The sequence below is a fragment of the Peromyscus maniculatus genome, chromosome 4, assembly GCF_049852395.1.
Source record: "Peromyscus maniculatus bairdii isolate BWxNUB_F1_BW_parent chromosome 4, HU_Pman_BW_mat_3.1, whole genome shotgun sequence".
Taxonomy (NCBI): domain Eukaryota; kingdom Metazoa; phylum Chordata; class Mammalia; order Rodentia; family Cricetidae; genus Peromyscus; species Peromyscus maniculatus.
In genome coordinates, this window is record NC_134855.1 from 33,525,125 (window position 1) to 33,550,713 (window position 25,589).

The 25,589-nt window shown below is 38.3% G+C and overlaps 1 protein-coding gene and 1 long non-coding RNA gene across 2 annotated transcripts in view; one reads left to right on the plus strand and one right to left on the minus strand.

The window, feature by feature from the left end:
* Positions 1-13,047, minus strand: part of LOC143272871 (uncharacterized) — a 37,223-nt gene extending 24,176 nt beyond the window's left edge. Inside the window, exon 1 of the long non-coding RNA XR_013050483.1 lies at positions 5,278-13,047. This is a non-coding gene — a long non-coding RNA (uncharacterized LOC143272871). The remainder of the gene's footprint in view (positions 1-5,277) is intronic.
* A 154-nt stretch (positions 13,048-13,201) lies between these two features.
* The window catches only part of Kcnj3 (potassium inwardly rectifying channel subfamily J member 3), a 160,865-nt gene continuing 148,477 nt past the window's right edge, over positions 13,202-25,589 (plus strand). The window contains exon 1 of the mRNA XM_006974227.4: positions 13,202-15,253. Within this exon, the coding sequence (XP_006974289.1) occupies positions 14,552-15,253 (702 nt within the window). The 5' untranslated portion in view covers positions 13,202-14,551. The remainder of the gene's footprint in view (positions 15,254-25,589) is intronic.

A 25,589-nucleotide genomic window follows, 5' to 3' on the forward strand; every position in this document is an offset into this window, starting at 1 on the left:
ATATATATATATATATATATATATATATATATATATATATATATGGACAAATACATAAATACAACATGCTGAGTCCTTTTTTATTTTTTGTATGCATGTGGTTTCAGAGCTTACCATTTTGAATTGGATTTTGTTGGGTCTACTTACAGAAGTATGAGTAATGGGTTGTTTATTGGAGCAGAAATGCTTCAAGGACAGCTCTGTCACCAAAACCTGCCCAAACATGGATGACGGTTCATGAAAACTGGAAACTGGAATACAATGCACAGTTTGCAGGCAGCTCAGCAGATTGGAATGTCTTTCTGGCGGGTCAGTTGGTCTGAGTTCATTTCAGGTAGCCTAGCTTATCTCTCTCTGCTTCATCTTGACAGCTAAGCTGGTCTTAGGGTATCTCTCATCAGTCCTTACTGTTTATATAACCTTGGAAAGGAATCTGCCTAGTGCACCTTGTCAATTTCAGTGATTTCCTGAAGATTTTAAATCGTTCACTTCTGGAGTCTTAAAAATCTTACCTGCAGGATGGAATGCTTGACCTCACTTTAGATCACCCTGAGACTTAAGAAACTTCCACTACAATGGAATGCTTTTTCTCTGAGGAAATTTCTTTCCAATTCTATGTTATCTTTCTGTCTTATCTAGTAAATTCTAGAAGCAATGGAAGATAGAGTTTGCCCCTCAGACATTGATAAGCTGTCAACTTTCCTTTTGTTATGGGATTATTGGACAGAGAAACTGGACCCTGAAGATTTCTACCAGGAAGCAGCTTTTATTTATGTTGGCACTGGCTCAGTGGATTTATATCCAAACACTGAACCCTAAGCAGAACAGGGCTTTATTTTATATACATTTATCTGGTTCTGTCTATATTATATTCTCAGTGGAATGTAATAGCCATCTATACTCTAGGGCTATAGGTCTGTGGCACTAAGGGTACAGGAATGTGATAAGACTGTGTGTGTGTGTGTGTGTGTGTGTGTGTGTGTGTGTGTGTGTGTGTGTGTGTGTGTGTGTACTGAGATCAAGTCAAGTTGTCATCTTTGTTCTAGGGGAGACCTTATTACACCTTGATGGGTCTTAGTTGGTGGGACTTTGCTCTTCAGTCTTGCTTCAACAGTAGTTGTTTTTGATCTGTTTTCTTTTCTACCCCCACAAGCTTCCTTTTATCAAAGAATTTCATAAATTTTACTTTTTCCCAACTCTCTTCTAGAAGTTTCTTAAATTCCAGAGTTGTTGGCCACTGGTCACTCTTAGTGGCAACTTTGGAATTAGTGCTGTCAATCTTATTTAACTTCTAGTAAATCGTTCATATCAGGCACATTTAAAGAACATGCTATTCTTTTTTTATTTAAAAAAAAAAGTTGTTGTTTTAAATTTTCATTTTACATACCAATCCTGGTTCCCCCTCCCTCCCCTTCTCTGGCACTCCCAACCTCCTCCCATCTCATTCCCCACTCACTCCTCAGAGGATAAAGGTAAGGCCTCCCTTGGGGAGTCAACAAGTCTGCCATACTAAGTTGAGGCAGGACCAAGCCCCTCCCTCCTGTACAGACATATTGTACTTTAGAATCTGGAAGTAACTTTACACAAAGGTGTGTCTACTCTTGTATGAATCTCTCATGTGCAATTTTTGTTTATCTTCTATCAGTTTGTGAGGACCTGGTCTTATCAACTATCACTCTGCAATTAAATAACTATCATCATTTAAAATAAAAGAACATAAAAAAAGAACATACTTTTCTAATAAACAGCTCCGCTCCATTCACAGTAACTTCAAAAACCAATTTTTTATTTTTAATGTATCTTTGTTTTGAAAATGAAATTCTCTCGCTCCACAGTTTGTATATGAAGATATTTCTCACAGATTAAGTGTGTGTTTATGAGTGTGCATGCATGATAATGTGTGTGTGTGTGTGTGTGCGCGCGCGCTATGACTCTGCTTTTATTTAGGATCTAAAGCAAATAAAGCAAAGTTAAAGGCTTTTCATAGGGTTTGAAAAACATGCAGAATTGAAGTATCAATAACAGTATATTTTTATAGTATAGCTATTTTGTCTTTAAAAACCACAAAATTAAACTTGCATTATATTAGGTAGGTTTAGCTTCTGAACATTAATTGAAATGCTCTCTGAGAGTTGTTTGATTGTCATTTACACAGCTTTTAAAATGTCTCTGTTTGCCTTCATCTCTAAATCTCTAAATAGCCTTTGCCAGTCACATCACTGGGGAACCCACAGAAGCACAGTGAATGCTTAGCAGTAAAAGCTGACTTGGGATAGTGACTGTCACTTTGGCTTTATGAGGAATATAGTTTTAAATGACCTAAAAAAAATCATAGATCAGTATTAGAAGGAAAAGGTCAGGTGGGACCCTTGCTCCCTCTCAGGGAACTATCCCAACGGACTTGAACGTTATGACCATATTATTCCCAAATTCTGAGATTGGAAGGCTTAGGGGACATTTCCTCTAGTGTATCTTTCTCCTCGAGCTCCTGCTCCTCTTGTTGTGTTCTGCCTTCTATCAAAGTGTGCTGTCCAAACATTTCATGGACCTCAAAAGTAATCTAGAGACTGAGGAACCTTGTACATAGTGAAGACAGTTCTGGAAGAGCCTTCTTTTAAGGGAAAGGCTGTCCGTCTTCAGGTTTTGCTGGCACAGTCTCTAGCCCTTTGCCTACCTACCGCCCTCTTCTTCTGGAAGAAATAACAAGCAATTCTCCAGTCTCCCCATGAGAGTCCTCTACCTAACTTCACATGTTCCAGTATCTGACAGATTCAATTCCTAGGACAGATTTTGTCAGGTAAATCTTTCAGTTTTTCGATACAAGAAGGTCGTTAGGGGAATTACTATTTTGTTTTGCTTTTTCTTCTAATTTTGCTGTTGTTATGCATGGATGAAGGTCTCTTTTGTTTGATTGCTAAGAATTCAATTCTTTCCAAATGAAAAAGTAAGGCTTTCTTGGGTGCTTGGACAGGGAGGTAGGTGAGTTTCTCTCATCTGTGGCCAAAGGAATCATGAACAAGAGCAAGCAAACATAGAAATAAGCAAATAAAGGAGCAAACAAATACAGGAATAGCGAATATTCCCATTAAGAAAGAAGTGGTGATAGATACTTTGAGTAAACTGCAGATGCAGCTGACTATAAAAGAGCAGCAGTGGTAGAGCAACAATAGTCACATTTGGATTTTTTTTTTTTTTTGAGTTGAGGCCAGAAAACAGGCTGCAATTTACAAACTTACAGCATCATAATGAAGAAAGAAAACATTAGAAATCTTCTGAATTTAGCTATGATTTTAATGATTGAATATATTTTGGCTCCAAATTCTTTTGTAGCCTCATTACTAGAGATTCCCCATAGAAATTATTATTTTATGCACACATAATGTTTTGATTTTATTTAGCTGACCTTGAAAATATTTCATGCCAGATCATAGAGTCTGTTTTGTATTTAGATGTTGTATAATCCTCCAATCAAATACCTCTCAGAAACAAATTCTATTTCCATCTCATTTTAATAGTGAAATTGCACAGCACCACTGAGAAATCACTAACTCACCTAATACCATATAGACAGGAAGTATCAGGCAATAGTTTCTCCTCTAACAATCCCTCAGCACCTTCAGGGGTCTGTGTCAAGATCCTAAATACCATCTTATCTTGCTTTCTTTCTTTGTATGTTTATACAAGAATGTTTTGGTGCCTGTTCCTTTCGGTACAAGTGCCTTCAGAAGCACACACACACACACACACACACACACACACACACACACACACACACACACACACACACACATGCATATGCACTGGCATACACATACACATACAAGCATGTATACACACATAGTTAAATACTAAAGAAAGCACTATGAAACAATGGACAATTAAAGAAGGATGATGTTTCCTTTTCAGTGTATATACAGAATGGAGGCTTGACAGAAAATTAGTGGTGCATGCTAATTTTTAAGTGTTTTACATTAAATTGTTTAGGCAAAATATTTTTTCCCTGATAATCACAGTAATGCTTACTGTGCTGGCCAGTGCTAACATGTCTAATTAATTGGCACACTTGAAGTTTATTCTGAGGAGACTTCCTTGTCCTTCATCTCTGTTACCTGCAACAATTGATGTGAGACCTTTCTCAGCCACAGAAGCAGTCTTGTCATTCATTTATGTTGTGAAGAAGCATAAATAATCACTAGGTGACACTTTGACACAGGGTTTATTTAGTGATGTTTGTATCCTGACATTGACTGAATATGTGAGGACATTGCATCAGCAGCAACTCCAGCCTTGCAGAATGCAAAATTGAATATGCACTTGATTGATGGCTGGATCTGGGCACTGACCTTCTTCTCCTACCTTCTAATGGCTACACACTTCTTTGTTTTTACTAAGATAATCAGGCAGAAAGACTTGCTTTCCACATGTATGCAAAATAAATTCATAAGTTGATAATGTCGTCATATTTTATTTGTTTTTTGTCTTTAAGCTTGATACAGAACAGAAACAATACTGACATGTAAATATTGTACAGCAAACATCATATTGATGTTATGTGTCTAATAGACTTCTAATACACATTCACAGTTTTAAGGAAGATATTTAATTTAAATCCTCTTAGCTCAGTTTAGAGAATAGATGATTAGTAGAAAGAGAAAATGAACAAGATTAGCTTTAGAAATTATTCAAATTAGTTATAGGTGCTCTGCAGCTGTTTCTAGAGTTACAACTTCATGGGGGTCACAGTATACAGGTAGATAACCTCTGTGTGCAAAATATATACAACTTTTATTTTCAGACCAAGTTTGATCAGAAATTGCTACTTACTCAGTTTCAAATTTGTGTTACTTAAGTGCAGAATTTTCAAGTTGGACAAATGACTGCATGATAAGAAAGTGGATGTCTTATTTCATTCCCATTCCATCCTTAAAAGAACACCAGTGGCCTCTTCTGTGGTTTCCCAGGAAATCCATACATTAATTGGATAGGCTACTGGTTAATCATGAAGATAAGTAGGTCTGTGTTGCCATTCAGCTGGTTGAACCTGAAACTGATTTCTTTTTCTAAGTGAAAAACTGATGACTAATATGGAGTTTCTCACAGAAAAACCAGCATCAAATTCCACTCAGAAGCCTGTGAAGTGGTATTCTTAATTGTTTTATTCTAGCAGTTACTCCTCATTGCACTGTGTCCAAACAATCACAGTGTAAAAAGTGATAATAAATAATAAAACAACAACACAGAACCCCAAACTGACCAGCATGCATGATCCCGTCTTACCTTTTTCCTTCTGGGTGTGTAGTGATGAGCTTCTCCACTAGTTTATAGTCATTGCAATGATTGAAATTTCTGTGCTTCTCTCCTTTCTTCTTCCTCCCTTCTTCCTCCCCCGCCCCTTTCCTCTCTTCCCTGATTCAGGAAAATCTGATACACAGTGGTAAAAAGAACTCTGAAGGCAGAACTTTTACATACTCCTCCGCAGAAAGCAGAAACATTATTAATGAATAACTTAAAACATTTATGGGTTTTACAACCAGTAGTGCTGGATTCCCCTATTCATGTTTCATTTATGACTGTGTGGGTGGTAGGATTGGTTTAACCTGCCCTCATTGCAAAATGTATCCTGCTTTGCCTAGGTGCTCTCTACTGAGGGAAAAGAACCTGCTGTAACCACACATTTATGTCTATGGATGGTGGACTCTGGTGAGCAGTGAGGGAGAAGCCTGTGTTTGCTCATCCCTCTGCTGGTTGGCACTAAAGATTAGGGCTGTCGGGAGAGGGGCAGAGATGGATGGGGATTCTGTAGGTGACATTTCCCAGGGAAGCTTCTTGCTAATGGGAGTGCAGTTCCGAAGCAGCAATGCTTCACAATCCCAGCTGTGCTGTCAGAAAACACAGAGGGTTTTTTTGAAAAATACTGATGCCTGGGTCACACTCCTACAGAGCTTGATATAAATAATCTGGAATGAAGTCCGAAGGTAATACTAGTGCATATCTAGAATCAGTAAAGATGATCATTCTGTTTCACAAATTATATTCCTGGCGTTCCCTTTCTGTCTAACCTAGATTAACTGCGGTAAAACCGTTGGCTGCCATTCCTCTCCCTTGTCCCCCAGCATCTTTCCTACTTTTCTGCATTCTTTTCTGTCCCCAACCTTGTACTGTTGTCCCCCTGCTCCTTTACTCTGCCCTCGATCTCTCCACGCTGTTTTCATGCTGCCTTAGTATGGAGGAGGATAAAGCAGCAGCGCTGGAGAATGTCTACCTTGTAGCTGCATATATCAAAACTAAGATCAAAATAGCTCTGGGTCACCCACTCCCACTGTCAAAGGGTCTCGTGTGATTGCATCAAAATGAAGCCAAAGGTGTATGCACACATTCAGTATTATTTTGTTCAATTATGGAAGAACTTCTGGGTCTTCCTAAGTAAAGTTCTGGAGAAACACAGATGACTTCTGTTTCTCTTACCTAGTAACCAAGGAAGTAAGCAACTGGCTTGTCTAGCCAGAGGAGCTTGACCTTTAGTTGGAAGAAATTGCTATAGTAATCTTCCAGAGCTGATGCAACATTTAGAATGCCTCAGAAGCAGCTCCTCCACTGGTGGACACCAATCATCTCAGCTTAGTGGACTTCGAAGACAAGGCTATTTATGACCAGGGCAAATAATTTTTGTTCCAGAGCTCCTATTTTGCTTGGTGAAAATGTATCTGGTTTTCACCATGGCTCTTCGTTTTCTACTCAATTCTGTTTACCCATCTTGCCTTTTATGGGTGTAGTAGTATATTTTTATCACTGCTACTAAATGATTCAGGCTACATAATTTTCTAAAGAAAACAAGTTTATTTAACTCACAGTTCTGGAGAGTTAAGGATTTGCATTTTGTGATAACATTTTGGCCAGTAATTTTCCCAGGTTGTGAAGAGTGTCACAAGCCAAGAGACTGTATACACACAGTCAACTCTAGACCCTCTGGTCAGTCCTCTTAAATAATGTGTTTAGCACGCATTCTATCTGATGACATTACCTAACCCTGTCCCCTCCCATCGATTCTTCCTCATAGTCACACAAAGTTTCTACCTTTTCAAGATTTCATATTGAAAATGAAGTTTCAACACAAACAACCTGGAGACACACTCACAGCATGTTCAAGCCAGAGCACAGGCATGGGATGTGCACCATGGCTGAAGCTTCTGCCTTCTCTGTTCCTTACCTTTCATCTTCAAAGTCCTTACATCCTAAGCAAACCCTCGCCCTAAGTTTCACCCTCTTCTTCACAAAACAAACTGATACAACATGTCTACATCTTTAAAATTTTTATATTAAAAAATAATTATTATTCATTATTGGTAATGGTTTCTAATTTCTATCTTTTCTATAAATACTGACACTAGCAGCTTTCATTTTCAAAATACTCTGTATTTCCTGTATGACCACATTAATAAGCTTCTATGGTGTGGTACATTTGTTACTTGTCTTGATGCCGCACTAAATTACCTGACAAAAGCAATTTTGGGAAGGAAGGATCTAGTTTGCCTTGCAGTTCTTTGAGGGCAGTCCACCATGGCCAGGAAGTCATGGTAGGAGCATGAGGTTGCTGGCCACCTTGCATCTGTATTCGGAAAGTCCAAAACATTGAACATTCTTTCCTTTTCCTCCTTATCCAGTCTAGGGCCTCCACCTGTACACTGTCATAGCCTATATGTAATGTTGATATGTCACCTCAATTACCCTAATTTAGATATCCCTTCATAGACATGATAAGAGACTAACTTATTAATCTCTCACTGGCATGTCTAGAGATTCTCTTCTAGGTAATTGACAATCACATATGGATAAGCATTATATCTAATTTTTTTCAGATTATATACAAATCTCATCTCTAATTTTTTAAATATTTTTTTTGTTTTCTGAGGTCTAAAATAGTTTGTAATGATATTATCTGATGATGAACAAAATGTGGTTTTGGTAAGATGGAAGCTCGAAGAGTCCTATTAGCTGGAAAAGTTCCTGAAGACACTTGTTCTGACTGCTAGTAAAGTAATCCTCTTCATTTAATATTTACCACATACATAGAACATTGTTATTGTTACAGATACTATTATAATGTATCTTGTTAGCATGATGTCTCCTCATTCCTCACCTGCACAACTTTGGTCTAATGATAGATACATAGTATACAAACTTTCATTGTTTGGTGTATGGAAGTATCATAATCCTTGTACACATTCTGATACCTGTAAGTCCATCAGTGCTCTTGCAGGGCAATCCTTGGAAATACTGACACTGAAAGTGTTATGCAGTGGGTTTTTTTTCTTTATATATTCTCTTTATACATATATACCTGTATATCTTACAAAACAAATGTTTACCTTATTAAACAGACTGACTTCCAGAAGACTCTTTGAAAATCCTTATTCTTTTATAGAACAGAGTACTCCATGGCACATCTCTGTGGTAAAGAGAAGGTTTAGTGAGGAAAGCCTTGCTAATAAATGGCCTCGTAGTGGCAATGGATTATTGCCTTTCTCTGAACCCTTAGGTAGAGGCCAGGTTGGAGCCAAGATTAAAGGCTTCCTGAGTCATCTGCCACGATCTGGCAAGGCCTCTGTTCTCAAGTCTGTGCAATCAAATCTCAAACTGATTTCTCTTTTTGGTTTTCTTCTTCTTCTTTTTTTGGCAAGAGAGAAAATAACTTCTGTATTCTTTTTTAGGAGAGTGAGAAAAAGGAATATCATTCTATTTCTCGAAATTGCATATAGAATTTCAAAAAGTGACCTCTTCCCAGATGTAGCAAAAACCTATACTGGCAATGGGAGCATGTAGTCTTTTGAAGGATGAAAGCTTTAGAATTCCTGCCTTGCCACATCTTCATTATTCCTTTGGAAAGGATTTGGAAAAGAAAATTACCTATAAAATAATATAAAACAAGTTTCCCTTTTGAGTAATTAATAACTCTGGCAAGCTGGCAAGCCAGCTGTCTCATGGTGTGTCACAGTCACAGACCATGAATGAGGAGACCCACTCCAGGTGCCCTGGGATGCTCAAAGCCTGGCTTTTGTCACAGTTGGCCGATTAAGTCATTTTTAGAATTTGGACTTCTCAGGGGCAGAGGTTTTATCTTTTATATTAGGTATGTTCTTTTCCTCACACTGTTCTGTTACATAATAGGATAACTGCATGTTCAAAGTCATGCTTTTTTAGTATAAAATACAAAATCATATCCTTCACTTTTGAAGTAACAGTTATTCACGATATTACTTATTTTGGACACAGCAAATAAGACATTGCCAAAAGTACTCTCTAGGCAGAATAAATAAGTAGCTGGGCCTTATCTGAGTTTGCTGTTAAATATAGCTTTGTTCTATCCCTCTGAACTCCAGGTTAGTTCACTTGTGATCTACTACCTTATCTTGAAAGGCTAGACTCCAAATTATTATTCATTTTGTAATTATCTTTTTTTCCAGATTTTTCTGGCCATTGTGAGCTGGTCTGAAATGGTGAACCTCTCTCACATTTTTGACCCAGTCTGCACAGAGTGTTTTCCCTCAGTCCGTCCAACAGCACCGGATTCAGTGGCCTTCTGTCATCTGTTCCTCACACATTCGCCTGGCCTCAGCACCGTGGGGCTGGCTGTCCTCCAGAACCTCATCCTGGAAGCAGCTGTCCTCACAAGGAGAGAGGAGCTTGGTTCATCTGTAAATATTTTCAAGGAGTGGGACTCAATGTCACAATGGGGTCAAAGCTGCAGTGTCACATAAAGTGTGACATGATGCCATTCTGAAAAATATTTAACGTACCAGGAAGTATTAGTACTGTGTATCTAAAATGATAGGAACCTGAAAGGGGGCCAGTGTATATTGAATCCATGCCCCACGGTCTTTCTAGCTAGGTACTACAAATACAACCTGAAGATACAAGTATGTAGCCCGGAGCATTTCAATAAGCTCCTTGTAAAGCTTGGTTCTTTAGAACTCTCTTAAGTCCTTTATGTATACAAGGCTAGGATGTACCTCTGGAGTACAGAGAGTATCAAAATATTATCAGATACGTGCTCAGAGGGCTTGCCTTCCACTTGGATAATTTGGGCGAATTTCAGTCTCAACACAGGCTGGAATGTTCAACATGTCATAATGAAAATCTAAGGAAATGGGCACATAGAGAAAGGATGGATTGTTGTCAGAAGGGGGATTCAGGGAAAGTGTTATGCAACTGAAATAAAATGTGGAGAAATTCTATTACTGCCTCGTATGCTAGTGTCTGGGATGAGGATTTCAGGATAATAGGGAAAAGATAATGTAAGTAATGAGAAATAGGTGAGTTAACATGAAGAGTTAATGAAGTTAATAAGGGGCACATTTTGTGGATTAGCGTTGATTAGAGAAAAACCCAATTCTGAAGAGGATGTAGAAAATCATTTGATAGGCTAGCCTAGACCATTTTGGAGATCTTAACATCAATGAGAAACAAGGCCTATGGAAAAGAGGGTCCTAAGATCTGTAAACAACTCCTGGAGCAGAAAACCACTCCTCTAACCCTGCTGGCAGTGGGTGGTAGCCCATAAAGGTTCTGGGGACACACTGCTTGAATTAAAAATTCAGTGTCTACTTTTCTGTATGTGATACTGAATGACAATTTGCCCTTTCTAAACCCACTGTGCTCTTTTGTAAAAAAAGATGATTAGACTAGACCAAGTCTTTTTAAACTTTCAACTGGGACTCTAAGTGTATAAAATATGCACACAAATCAAACAGGATTAATAATAAATGATAAATTTATCTAAAAATAATTTTTGGTATACATAAATGTTTACCACTTATTAAAGACCAAAGCAAATTTGCAAACAAATGGAATGTTTGTGCTTATTTTATGTATTACATCTTGGCTGAATATTTGACATCACAGCATGTGGGACAAATGCAACATTCTTTTCAGAGTGGATTGAGATTTTGACTTTATAATTGTCCATGTTGAGAATGACACTTTTCATGTACATGTAGTAAAAAATGGCAGAAATAAAATTGCTTAGCATTATTTCAGAAATGGTTAGATTCTTCCCAACTCCCAAGCAAAAATTAATTTAAGGATTATCAAAATGAGATTCAATAAGGTAACTCAAACAAAAAATTAAAACCAATCTTTCTAAAGCAAAAAAAAAAATTCATAGCTATATTGCTTTAATACTTACTGGAGAAGGGCAACAGGAATATATTAATTTTTTTTATTAAGCCATTATGTTTCTGTAAGATCCCCACTGTATAGGCATTGATGGTCTGAAGATCGCTTCACTCACAGAGATCTGCCTGCCTCTGTCTACTAAGTGCTAGGATTAAAGGCGTGCTCCAACATGCTTGACTGAATTGAGGTCCTAAAGAGAGGTTAATGGTGTTGTATTAAAGAAAGTGGAAGAATCATTCCAAACATAGCAGACACAGATCCAAAGGACTGATAGAATATAAACTTTTAAAGTAACAAGCTCAAGAAATATTCTTTTTTCCATTTAAACCTTCTTTTGTATCAATTCAAGTGAGTGGCCCCACTTAGTGATGATTAGATTCCCAGTTGGAGTTCTAGTAAACTTATATGGAGTTCCTAATGATTTAGACTGGCATATGTAATAATCCAAGAAATCTTGTTTGTCAAGGAGGAGGCAAGTACTAGTCTAGGTATGAGGAACACAGCAGGGAATGAGAAAAGGAAATAAGAGTACTGACAGGGTCCTTGACCTTGTAGATCCTGTTTTATGTGATTGGCCATGGAGGGAGGAAAACACCGAGCAACGGAAAACAGCACTGAGAAAACTAGCTCTTGAAGAAAGAATCTGGCTGATGAGACAGGAAGGAAGTCTGCCCTATAAAGGACACACTTCAACAGAGAGCCTTGTGACATCAGGAGCCAGTAACGCTTATGGGGTCGACAGGAACACTACAGGGAGAGGAAGAAGATGGTGGGTGGCCAGGGATCAGCTTCTGTCTGGGTGTGTCTCAGTAACTGAGAGGAGTGGCCTGCCAAGGACACAGTATACTGGAGGGGACGAGGTCACACTGTCAGAGAAGAGATGAGAATATATGTTAGTTCACAGCAAGACAACAATTTGAGAACTCATTCATAACCTCCTCTTCGCTTTCTTAAAACTTAGTAGCCCAGTATATCCTTCAGAGGAGAAATAAAATCGAGTTTACTCTTTTTCTTTTTTCTTTGGCTTTTGTATCATGACTGGGGAAATGGAAAACTCTCAGTTTTTTTGAAGGAGGAAATTGGGGCTTAAAGATTTTTCTCTTGCTCAAGGTCACACAGCTTGCAAAAGGCACAGCTAGGATTCAAATCAGGCCTCAGGATTCCAAGACCAGAGCCTTTCATGCTCCTGGTAGTGTCACTGTCCTTATGTAATCTCCAGAGAATAAGTTGCTGACCTCTTATAAGGGACATGGCAGGACTGGAACTGGAACTGAATGTTTTATAGTCCTCCACCCATGGCTCAGAAGCCCTCCACTTTAGCCAGGAGGAAGGTTTCTGCTGGGGCACAGGAGCCAGTGCCTTCTCTGGAGAAAAGGTCTAGTGATTGTGTGTTTCTTTTGCTTAGCACTTGCTCAGCAGCTCTTTGCTTTTATAGCAAGAGTTGACTTTCTACCAAGTTTGTGTATCTGGACTGAATGGAATATGGCATAAGACATTTTAAAACGCACATGAAATGTGGTGAAGAAGCTGGCATTTACTCATGGGTGCTATATCAGCTGTTTCTGCACTTTGCCCCTCCATTAAATTAACTGCCAGGCTGGGGCCATTAAAACACATCACTTTCCCCTCAATTATAGTCACACACTAACTCCAAATATTCTAAGTGTTTCTCATAGAATCCTTTTCAGAAAGGACTGGGAGTTTCCTTCCAGTGTGGCCCTTCCTTGGTGTTCCCATTGTTAGGTCTGTTTTTGTCATTTTTGGTTCTAAATATGCCTATCTGAACGCCAGATCTCTGTTGATGATGCATCCCCAAATCCTAGTATTTGCTTCAGCGAGAGCCCTAGAAATAGAGACATATTGTACTCCTCTCAGAAGGCAGCATTTGTTGCTTGCTTGGGGGCTTTCTGATTGATGCAAGGGGGCGAGGAAAGAGTTGGCTGCGGTTAGGGAGCAGATTTAGAGCGGCTTCTCATTGGAGGGGCTCGCATTCTCTAAGCTGCCAGACACTGCAGGCTCAACCAAGGCGCGGAGGTGCAATTCAGGCTGGTGGAGCAGCGGGGGAAGGCAAGGACAGGCGGGGCTAGCGCTGCTCTGCAGCTGATCACACGCACCAGCACACACACCTCATCCCCGCTGTCTCTGCTTCAGCCTCGCATCATCCATCCACCGGGCAACCAAAGCGTGTACATGGACTAAGAAAACCAGGAAAGGAAGACTCAAATGTTTCTATTGCGAGGCACAGGAAAAGCTGGAGCAACGCCAGTGTTTAACCTGAAAGTCTGACCTCGGTTAAGCTGCCGCTCGGTCTCCAGGAAAAGAGGGCATCGCGCGCGCCAAGGAACCCCAGAGTCGGCGTCCGAGTCAGTCTCGGCTTGGAGCACCAGGGTCTTCTGGCGGAGACTGTGTAGTGTCCCCCAGGGGGTTCGGAGATCGAGGCACCTGCTTTGGATCTCACCCTGGAACAGCAGGAAAAGTAGGAAGGGGTCGGGCAGCCCTGAGTGCTTGGCTGGACTGCCTCAGCTGCTTGCCGCGCGGCTCTGTCTGTCCTCTGCTGCTGGGTGAGTGTCCCGGCTTCCAGGGCTCCCCAGAGCACCGGGGTGGCCTGGTGTCCCCTCCTCCCGACGAGGGTCCACACGAAGGCCCCAGTGGCGCGCGTGGAAACTCGGCCGCCCGCGCACAGCAGTCGTACAGGTCTCTGGAGTCCCAGGCGGGGGATTCTGAGCCAGCAGAGCGTGGGTAGGGGGCGTTGCACCACTGCCCAGCAGACATGCCTCTGGGCGGGATTTTGGCTAAAAGATAGGAGGCGGGAGTGACGAGGGAGCCAGGAGCACTCCCGGGGGGCGGCTGATCAGGGTGCAGCTGGGAGGGGGGAGGGTCTGGACCAAGCAGGTAGAGCAGCTTAGCAGCTTGGGGAGTTGGCAGGTAGGGTGGGACTTGCTTGTCAAACTCGTTAATTTTCAGCAGCCAGTTCAGGGGTGCTGCAAGATAGTCCGGGGTAGGGTGCTGTGGAAAGGTAAGAGGTGGCCCGGGATGCCGGTGGTGGGGGGAGAAAAGGGGAGCCTCAAAGAGCTTGGAGGCAAAATTGCACTTAGGTTCTTACACCTTGCATCCCTCCTGCCTTGAGTGTGGGAGAACACTTCTGTTTTAACACTGCTCTTGGAAAGAAAGCCTCTGTCCCAGGGGAGGAGAGGCGTCTGCAGGGGCAGAGCCTGCTGCTACCTGCAGGGTGCTCCCCAACCCCCCACCCAGGCGCCTGCTTTCGTCCCCTCCCCTCCTGCCTTCGTCCCCTGCCCCCACCTCCTTATTGGTGCTGGTTTGCAGCGCTTGGCTCCTGTGCCTCCGCTTCGTGTTTGAATCTGGCTCGCCCCTCCGTATTATGTCTGCACTCCGAAGGAAATTTGGGGACGATTATCAGGTAGTGACCACTTCGTCGAGCGGCTCGGGCTTACAGCCCCAGGGGCCAGGGCAGGGCCCGCAGCAGCAGCTTGTACCCAAGAAGAAGCGGCAGCGGTTCGTGGACAAGAACGGCCGGTGCAATGTGCAGCACGGCAACCTGGGCAGCGAGACCAGTCGCTACCTCTCGGACCTCTTCACCACCCTGGTGGACCTCAAGTGGCGTTGGAACCTCTTCATCTTCATCCTCACCTACACCGTGGCCTGGCTCTTCATGGCGTCCATGTGGTGGGTGATCGCTTATACCCGGGGCGACCTGAACAAAGCCCACGTCGGCAACTACACTCCTTGTGTGGCCAATGTCTATAACTTCCCCTCTGCCTTCCTCTTCTTCATCGAGACCGAGGCCACCATCGGCTATGGCTACCGCTACATCACCGACAAGTGCCCCGAGGGCATCATCCTCTTCCTCTTCCAGTCCATCCTGGGATCCATCGTGGACGCTTTCCTCATCGGCTGCATGTTCATTAAGATGTCCCAGCCCAAGAAGCGCGCCGAGACCCTCATGTTTAGCGAGCATGCGGTGATCTCCATGAGGGACGGAAAACTCACTCTCATGTTCCGGGTGGGCAACCTGCGCAACAGCCACATGGTATCCGCGCAGATTCGCTGCAAGCTGCTCAAGGTACGTGCAACCCTCTCCCACCCCATCAAGAATGAGCTACTCAGAAACCCAAAAAGTCAAATCCCTGGGCACTACTCCGCCCTCTCCTCCGGCTTTCCTTCCACCACAGGTAAACTTCTTTGGAGCAAGGAGGCGGTAGAGAGAGCTGGGGATTGGACGGAGGACATAGTTGCCAGTTCTGTTTTTGCCCCTACTTTGGTGCTCTGGTTTTATGCTCCTCACCTCGGATGCACTGTATCACACGGAGAGATGGTGATGGAGAGTGCCATGGGCTCCTGGAGCTTAGAGGGAGACAGATGCCCTGCTCTGTGCTTCAGCCTTATCCTGTGAGCTCTTTGGGTTTGCTGTCAACTCAACACTCCCCTAAACTTCAGGCACTAAAGCTTCTATTTTGAAGAACTGGGTGTTGAAGTTTCCTTAACTTTAGTTTGGGGATTCTCTTCAGTGTAGCCCCTTCCCAATAATACCATCAGGTGGATTAATTTTTTTAGGACACAGTAATTTAACTGTGGTCTTCTTTTAAACAACCATACAGATCCAGGCAGCGGTTAGTAAAGTAGAAGACGCCATATCTGTTTCTTTAAAATTGTTATTTTTACTAAATATTTTCCTTGAGACATATTCCGTGAAAGCTTGAGTGCTTTTCCTGTGGAGTCTCTTGTTAATTTTATTCTTAATTGCCTGTTTCTATGAAGCCTTTGTCAATTATAGATTTCACTTGAAGCTTTTCAGCATCCATTAAAGAAGACTGCTTCCTAATATAGTGCTGTAAACGCTGAAACAAATTGCTCATAGAGTAGTTATTAAGGCCAGGTCTTTATAGCCCTGAGAAGGTACCATCACAAAGAAGAGTCCCTAGTTATTTACCAATTAGAGTCTGGGAGGAGAGATTAAAGTTAGTTCTCAGAGTCTACAGGTGTCACCTTTCTTCCTTTTTCTTTTTCTTTCTTTCTTTCTTTCTTTCTTTCTTTCTTTCTTTCTTTCTTTCTTTCTTTCTTTCTTTCTTTCTTTCTTTCTTCCTTCCTTCCTTCCTTCCTTCCTTCCTCTTTCTTTCTTTCTTTCTTTCTTTCTTTCTTTCTTTCTTTCTTTCTTTCTTTCTTTCTTTCTCTCTTTTTTCTTTCTTTCTTTTTCCCTTCCTTTCTTTCTTTCTGAGAGATTTTCCAGAGTGCTTTTAAATGTTCACAGATTTAAAAAGATAACCTCAAATGAATAGTTCATGATTGAAAAAAGAGTGATCTAAAATCATGTAAAGAAGCATAGACAGGTTCTGAACTTAGAGGTAATGAAATGACTGATATCTAAGTTGAGGGAAAATTTTGTCTTTGAAATTTCATTTTACACCACTCAACTATGGATTATTTTATACAGCTCCAACTTATTATGCAGTTAAAAGTGCTTTCCCAGGATTAAAAATAAAATGTTTTGCTCTTATGTCACTTTCATTATCACTTATAAGATCTCATCCTAATTATTCTTGACCAAGTTGCCCAGTGCAGTGCTTGAATTAAAGCAGTTCACTTGCCCTGTCACTTCCCATCACATGAGTATTTCCTATGCTGCATAAGAAAATAACTGACATTTTTTGATATCAGAGTGTAAAATTTTCAGCCTGATTCTGGTGTACATTTTCATAAAGATAACAATGATTATGTAATTTTAATTGACTACTTTTTATAATACACTTTAACTGCACAGAATTGTTACATTTTAAGGTAGCATTTTGCTGTATTGATATCTGTTTAAATTAGGTGGCTTGATAGATCTAAGTAAGTGGATGAGTTGCAGATATGCTTATGGCAGTGGTTCTGTGTGTGCTCCTTTCTGTGTGTACAGTTACCTCTTCCTCTGCTTCATTAGGGAGACCTAGTGGCCAGATAGGAGCACTCTGAATGTTTGAACCATGCTACAGGCACTGTCAGGGAATCTGTGTGTAGCTATCACTTTGAAACTTTCATTAAGTTTATCCTATTCACAAGAGTTCAAGTTATTGCCATTCTCTAATTTTTCACACCAGATAAAACTGGTATTTTTACATGCCACTTATTTCAATAATCCCAAATTTTATTTTTAACAAATTAAGGATATAATTAAAGGATTACTGACACAGATGTACACAATGAGTTTGAGGTTCTTGGTCTTTACAGTGGTACATATACCCATAGTAATTTTTCTATGTAATGTTATAAACCACATTTACCAGAACAGTATCTTGAATTAAGAAATAAAATATTATAATGTTGGAGCGAGGTGCTATATTGATACAAGGTGATAAAAACAGTATCACTTTAAAATAATAGAGTACTGGTGATGTACTGTCTTATGATTTATCAGGAAGTCATCAGTGCTGAAAGTAAAAGTGATTAGCATGTGATTTTAAAGTTATATTGAAAATTATAGTGAAGTTAATACAGATCATTTTAAATTTGTTTGTTTTTCTGGTAGCCAGGGTAAATATAATGAATTCTTATAGTTTTTTTTTTTATCCTTTTTTCACACTACATTGAAGCCATATCCTACTGAGGAATTAATAACATTGAGCAAAATTAGAGGAGATATTTGCTTTAACAAATGACCCCTATTTTCTGTTACAGACCCTTGAAGTGACCTAAAACAGTCAACTATGATATGGGAGAAAAACTATATCAAAAGCAAAAAATTTTAATATTTGTTATCAGTTGTGTATATTCTCACTAAATATCAGTTCACATATTCAATTTCCTATTGTAATCATTTTAACACTTTAAATACTATATTTATGTGTCTTCAATACATAATATACAGATTTTTCATGTCAATAAAAGTCAGTATATTATTGAATCATAGTAATTATAGTAACATATAATTTCTTATAATTTAACTAACATTTTCCTACTCATATTTTATTTGTTGAATGAAAGACCTATTATTGGCACAAATATAGATTTCATGAATCATTATAAAGTATTTTCAGTTCTTTGGACAGCACTGAGAGCGGGAAACTGCCTTTCTAATATTGGATACTGTGAAGTTTTTCACACACAGTTCTTTGGATTTCCCAATTATCTGGTGGAAATGATTCTAACTTTTCTATTTAATTTCAATTTTGCTTTTCACTTACATGAAGGAAATTTTCATTTAAACTCCACCCCTCAGTTTCATACTTGAAAACACTGACATTTCTCTAACTAATCATAGTGAAAACTGCTAACTTTAAGACTAGAGAGGTCAATATTTTCTTATAAAGTAAATAAAAAGTGAAGGGTATAACTTGAAGTTATTTTAAATATCTACAATCTAGTTAATTATAAATATACCTCCATAAAACTATTTTAAGGTAAATATTCTTAAAAATTTTCCCTCTCATCATGAAATTAATATTTACTTAGTTTTACAATTTATTTTACTTGCCTTTCTATCAACCTAAGGGATAGAGATTAATTAATTCCATGACTAGATTAATTTAATGTATTAGCCTATAGAAATTTTAATAAAAGTGCCTGGACTGGGAAGCTGAAAGCTCTGTGACCAAGCTGGTGAAGCATACGACCTACTTTGGGCCTGAAGGAAGTGGAAAGTTCACGTACTTTTCCTGTCCCTAGTCATTAATGATTGACTGTCCTTATTAGAAGAAGAATAAAATGATCTTCAATGAACTGTTTAAGAATTTATCGTTTATTATTCAAACATTGCCCTTTACATCCAACTATTTTTACAATACAAACAAAAAAAAAGGCAACTATTACAACCACACTTTAAAAGAGGTAAGAGGAGCTTTCTCATGGGGATATTCTTATTTCTTCATATTTTTACCATAGCTAGCAGTCATTGTCTTTCTTGGGACACCCTACACAGCTTTTAACTCTCATCCATTAAAAGGTATCAGGCCACATTCCTTTCTTCTTCTAACATCATGTACACTGTCTGTGTACATCTCTTCTTTTCTCTATTTATATGGCTAATCAAAATTTGATGCTGTGTGATTTCTGCAATAGGAGTGTGATCATTCTCAGATGCAACAGAAAACAATTTTATAGTTTGCAAGACCATTCAGTTCTTTACTCTTTTCTCGGTACTGGGAACCTAAAGTCTCAGGCATGCCAGCAAGCCTCTACATGGAGACACAGCCTTTGCCAAACTTTTTATTATTATTGTTGTTATTATTACTAATTATTACTATTATTATTTTGTCACAGCAGGAGGTCTAACCCAATGACTACCCATGCTGGGAAATTACTTTACCACTGAGCTACATCTCCAGCCCTATCCAAGCATTTTATTAGTCAGTAACCACAATTATTCTTGGATTTTTTCATAAATGTATTAATTTGTCTTTATTTCCTATCTTGTACTTAAACATGATTTTGCTTTTCACCATGTACAACCTCATCTTGCCTACTTGACACATTTTACAAACATAGATCTTGGTTAAACTTTCCTTTATAGCCTAACCTTCTTTTAAAAACATCAATCCATGAAAATGGGTGTATCAGAATAAGATCAAAGCTTTGTGCCAGAGTATTAGAGAAGTCTAAGATGGAGTCCCTAAGAACTGCTAAGAGGTAGGTCTTATACTACTTGTTTTAGATGGAGTCGTTCATTATAAACCCAAAAACTAGTACAGTAGCTATTTATTTTAGCTTTGCTTCTTTGACACATGTATGACAATTCTCTAATAGGTACAGATGTTGAGTTCTTTCTAAAATCTGTACTTATCATTCCTTTTTACACTAGTAGTAATAGCTTTTGGGTTGTTTGGGTTTTTATTTTAAATATGGTTCTTAAAGTATACAGGGTGCCTTGTATTCTTAAAATAAAGTATGAAGATAAGTAAGGGATGTGAAAACCCACAACTAAACAGCAGTAGGTAAGAACAAATGATAAAAAGAAGCAGGAAAAGGCATTTCATGGATGGAAGGGTGTTGTTGAGTAGGAAAGTAATGTACAAACAGGGATACAAATCTTGCCAATAGTTATTATAAAGCCAACAAAAGACCCCCATAGTGACACAAAGTAGAGCTTTCATTTGAACAGTACAAAAGGCTCACATAATCTATTGTAAGATAAATTATATTACATCTAAATAAGGCATATTCTTTTTCATAAAAATGGATATTTTATGGATTAATTAGCTTAACATTAAAAAAATATTTTAGACTTGGCATTGAGTTTCATCATTCTACTTGAACTGAAATTTCAAGCTTTAATCATCCAAATAAATGTACAAAGGTCTATCCCAGTCCAGATGAAATTTTTTGTCTCCATGCTTCTCTAACTACCTTAAATTCTGACATGATTGTCATAAGTTTTGTCATAGTTGCTTTGAGTCACCAAAGCAGTTTAATTCCTGGTCTTAGTACATGTCTTGGACACATTTCCTACTTTTAGCTTTAGGCTATTACTCTGACTACACTCTATGTATTGTTCTTTGTGACTTCACCATATCCTTGGTGTATATAAGCTCATAGATATGATATGATACATTTAAAGAAAAGTGAAATTCCAGACATAAAGATAGAAGGTGGTAGGAAAGCCTGTTTGGTCCTCTTCATCTTGTTCTCCTTTCCTTATCACTAACTATACAGTCCCTTGTCATCTGAGAATTACGGGATGTGGAATGTGTGGCCAGGTCACAGACGATGGCATAGGCAATGATGAGTAGGTCATAATTCCTGTGCCCAACTTCAAACTGGGACAGAATACAAATACAGGTCAGAGATGGGATAGGAAGTTTCTGGTCAGCATTAGTGAAGTGTGGCTCTGGAGAATCAATATTGACACTTGGCCACATAATGCCCAGAATGACAAAGGCTGAGTGCAGGTCTGCTTATGTATGCCAGGACAGTGATAAAAATGTTTATGTGTATGTACCTTCAATTATCTTTGTTCTACTGAAAGTAAACTATTTGTTTAAAATTATCAGAATGTGATTCTTCCTTCTGAGCATATGTGATTTTTGATTTTTTTATCTGCATTAAAAACATACCTGATTGTCTTCTATATTTTTTGGAATCTGAGAGGACCCAAAGTTGTTGTATAATAATAGATTTTTTGAAAGTCAAAAACATCACTCTATAGTTAGGCAAAACTCTTAAAATACATTCAGAGATGCTTTGCATTAAATGTGAATTCTGTGTAATTGAATATTGTTACATAAATATTTTAATAAGAATAATAACTTAGAAGTTATTACCACAATTAAAATTATACAAATTATTCCAAAAATCCATATTCATGTAAACAATTAGTAAGCCTTAGAGATCCTCAGTCTTTCCTCTAATTCAAAAAAACTTTTGCTTCAGTACTAGCAACTAGCTTGACTTTGGGATGATGGAGCAATATTTAGTATCTTTCTATGATTCCATGAAATCAAAATTCAGTTGTTTGCAAGCCATTTTCAGATCAGAGATTCATCAACTTATCTTCTAAGTTGTTACGAATTTTCCATTGTTTTCTTTTCTCCTACTGTAGATGTAACCATCTTGTTAAATAAGAAACACAGAGACAAATACAGAGTAAAAAGCCAAGAGGTCAGAGCTGAGATTAAAAACTTTACCCTTCACTGTCGCTGCTGTCCTACCTCTCTGCAAGAGACTTACTTCCTGTGTGTTTGTCTTTTTTATTGACTTTCTATTCTACCTTCTCATTGGTTGTAAACCCAACCACATAACCTCCTTTTCACTGCCCATCTATACAGACCTCCAGGTCTTCTATGGTTGGTATTGGGATTAAAGGTGTGTGTCTCCATGCTGGTGGTATCCTTGAACACACAGAGATCTGGCTGTCATGTGATCGGGAATAAGGGCGTGTGCTACCACTGTCAGACTTCTGCTATGGCTTGCTATTAGCTCTGACCCCCAGGCAACTGTATTTACTAACATACAAATAAAATTATATTTCAGTACAAATAAAATATCACCATATCCTACCTTATTTATTTCTCACTCATTCTACAACTTTTATGAATCTTTGTTATCAGTATTATTAATTTAAATATTTTACTATAACCATCTAAATTTTAGCAACTATTTTGTATTTCAAGGCAATGTGGATTATTGTCTAATCAACCACTATTTCACAGTTTAGTCTGGGTAATAGTCATGGTCTATGTTCCCTTTGGAATAGGAAAACTAGGGTTGAAGAGTCTAAGTATACTACCCACAAACACTCTGTTAATGGCAGTCTTCATCATGATTTAGAACTCTTACAATGACATAATTAAGAAAGATTAAACATCTTTTATCTAAAAAGATTCTCCCTATTATCAAACAGCTCTATATTAAGCAGAGTAGTTGTTAGCCACATAAGACAGGAAAACAATGGGATATAAGTGGTACTGTAGAATACAGCATATTATTATAAGGCCATTTACAGAATTATCTTTTCCTCTTTATCTTTATTTTCCATATACATGCATATGTCACAGTTCTTTAAAGAAAAAGTCCCAACTTCTCTTTCCCCACTTAGTTAACTTACTTTTGTATTCACTTTGTTAACTTTGTTCTGGAACATCTTGGCACTTAATATCAGAATCGGATCCCATAGATTATAATTGTTAGAAACCCGGTATAGAATGTGTCTGTTTTGTGGATGTATGTAGTGAGCACCTACATTTTTCTGCAGTATTAAAAGTGTTTGGCTGATCAGTGATAACAAAACTTGATTCCAGCCAGCAGTCCAGACTTCAGAGCGGTCCAACCTTCCTTCCAAGCACCTCTTCTCTCACAGCTCGTCTTTCACTTTAGACCTGCGCTAAAGCCTTCTATCTGGTTCTAGTTATTAATAGACTTCTTAGTCTAGTACAAAGTCAAAAAGACAAACAAAAATCAGAAAATGAATGAATTTACATTTGAAATGTCTGATATCCTAACAGAAATGACAAAGACTCGGATGATAAATTTGGAAATATATATAAAGTGTCTCAATACAATAAACAGTGCCTGATAGAAAACAACTTCAGTAGCATGTGCAGGGTATCACTGATACTACAAGAAACACTAGAAGCACCTTCCAAATAAAAGAAGTTACTAGCACTTTCTCCAGAATGTCACACAGTAGGGAGATCTGGATAGGACATGGAGTTGTCAGGACACTCTAGATTGGTGAGAGGTGGATTAAAGAGTATTAATTACAATATAATGAACAAACATTTTAAAAATAAAGACATGTTGGGACTGAATGGAACGAATCCATGTATATTTAAATCTAAATTGCCTATATCTTAATAAACCACTTTGCTGAAAAATCAGGTTTTCCCAATTCAAACCTGCTGATCTCCTGGCAGTCTGACTGACTTAGGCCACTTCCTTTCTCCAGTTGTTGAAAGGTTAGGGAATATTAATCATAAAACTTACTCTAAAGCCACAGGTATGAATAACAAATATATCAAAAATTAGGCAAATTTTAGTACTGGTATACCATATGATAATAAAAAAATTGACTTCTTTGGAGAAATATTACAAAAAATGACTTTAAAGACATAGTCCATGCTGTAGTATAGAATAACAGAAATTAGAATAGCTAGGAGAAAAGACCCAATTTAAAGTCATTAATTATAGATTTCAGAATATCACCTTGTGCTTGTATAGCACCCGCTGCTTCTTAGGTGGGAGAACAATGAAGCGGGCTTTGTTTGTCTTTGTCCTTTTCGTTGTTTTCTGTTTGTTAGTTACTATTTTCATCTGTGAATCAACTATCAATATACAGCTGACAGTTGGGAAGTTGTTAATATCACTTTATTTTACTAACTTGGCAAGATGTTGAGACTATAGGTGTCTGGAAATAAGCTTCAAACAGGTATTTTTCATGATGATTTGAAAATACCAATTGCTTTCCAATATTGGTTGCTAGAGCTGAGGTTTTGATTTTTGGATTATCAGGTTTTCCCACAGATGAAAAGAAAACTTTGATCAGGAACCCTTTCTTTCCCTCTTCCTTTCTCCAGAAACCCCTTTCCTCCTTTTCTTCTACATTTACGTTCTACTTAAAGAAGAAAAGTGGTCTCAGTGTTTTCCCTAAATAGTCTCCTACACAAATAGAAATTTCAGTATTGCCAATTGTAATGGAGCCTCTCAAATGAATCAGCTCAGCCTTTAAAGCCCTGTTTGGTCATTGCAACCATGACATACTACCACTGATTCAAAACTACTCATTTTTTTTTTCAGGGAAAACAGATTATTCAACAGTTCTTCAGAATTTCCAGCCTTATTCACCAAACATGAAATCTAATATATTTGTTGCAAATGAAAATAATATTCCTGTTTTAAAATGTTTAAAACATGTTTTAAATGTTTAAAAGTGGTGTTTCTTTTAGATAGATTCATGCTCTAGATTTATTTTCATTTATTAACTTAGCTGATGAAGGATCTTAAAGTATACTGGGTTCTTCCAAGTCATATTTAGCCACTGGGAATAAAACCATTCCCACTATTTTTTCCTGTATAAGTCTAGCTAAACAGCTCTTATTTTGCTTGTATTATTTATGTTAAATCTAAATATTTGCTTGTACAGCTATTGTGTATAATAGATATACTAAACAAATTGAAAATGAATGAAACAAAAAGAATAAGTAAGTCCACTTTTATGGTTTGCTGACACTTGCTTTTCATTCACAGTCTTAGAATATAACTGGATCGCTGAATTAAGCTTTAGAGTGATTATATTGAAACAAAATGCTAATGTACTATGAGATTTTTTTAATGAACTTTTTGTCAAAGACAGCTACCTTAAAATTCTATTTTGTTTAAAAAGGTTTAATAGGGTACATGTTTGGCTATATTTTAAAATTCATAAATAGAGTAGTAGAGAATTATATTACAGTTTATTATCACTAGGAGAATGAAAATCATGACCTAAAGGTACAGCCTTTTAAGACTATCATAGTACATATCACAATTCAGTATGACAGTGTCTTTTCTGTTTTATATTCATTTGTTACTTTACTAAACTCCCCAAAAGAAAAAAAACCCAGTTATTAATTTTGCTTTTCAAGAAATCAACAAATCGCTTTTTTAAATGTGGTCAGCATTTTTCATCTTCACAACCTCCAGTGGAACTGCAAAATGATTTGCCTTCTGAGGGACGGCAACTCTGGCATGCCATTGGTTGTCATGCAGAGATCTCTTTCAAGTAGTGTGCACATACACGTTCAGTTCCACAGTTGTGTTCATAGCCATTGTTGCACCAGACATTCGTCCAAAGCTCAGGAGTTAGGGCTGGGTAATTATAGCAAATTCTTTATTATAAATAATGCATGTATTTTCTGCATGAGCTATGTGGGGTTTCAATCCATTTGGTAAAATATAGATGTATAATGATTTGATTGGATTATATTACTGATGATTGATAGTGCAGAATGTTG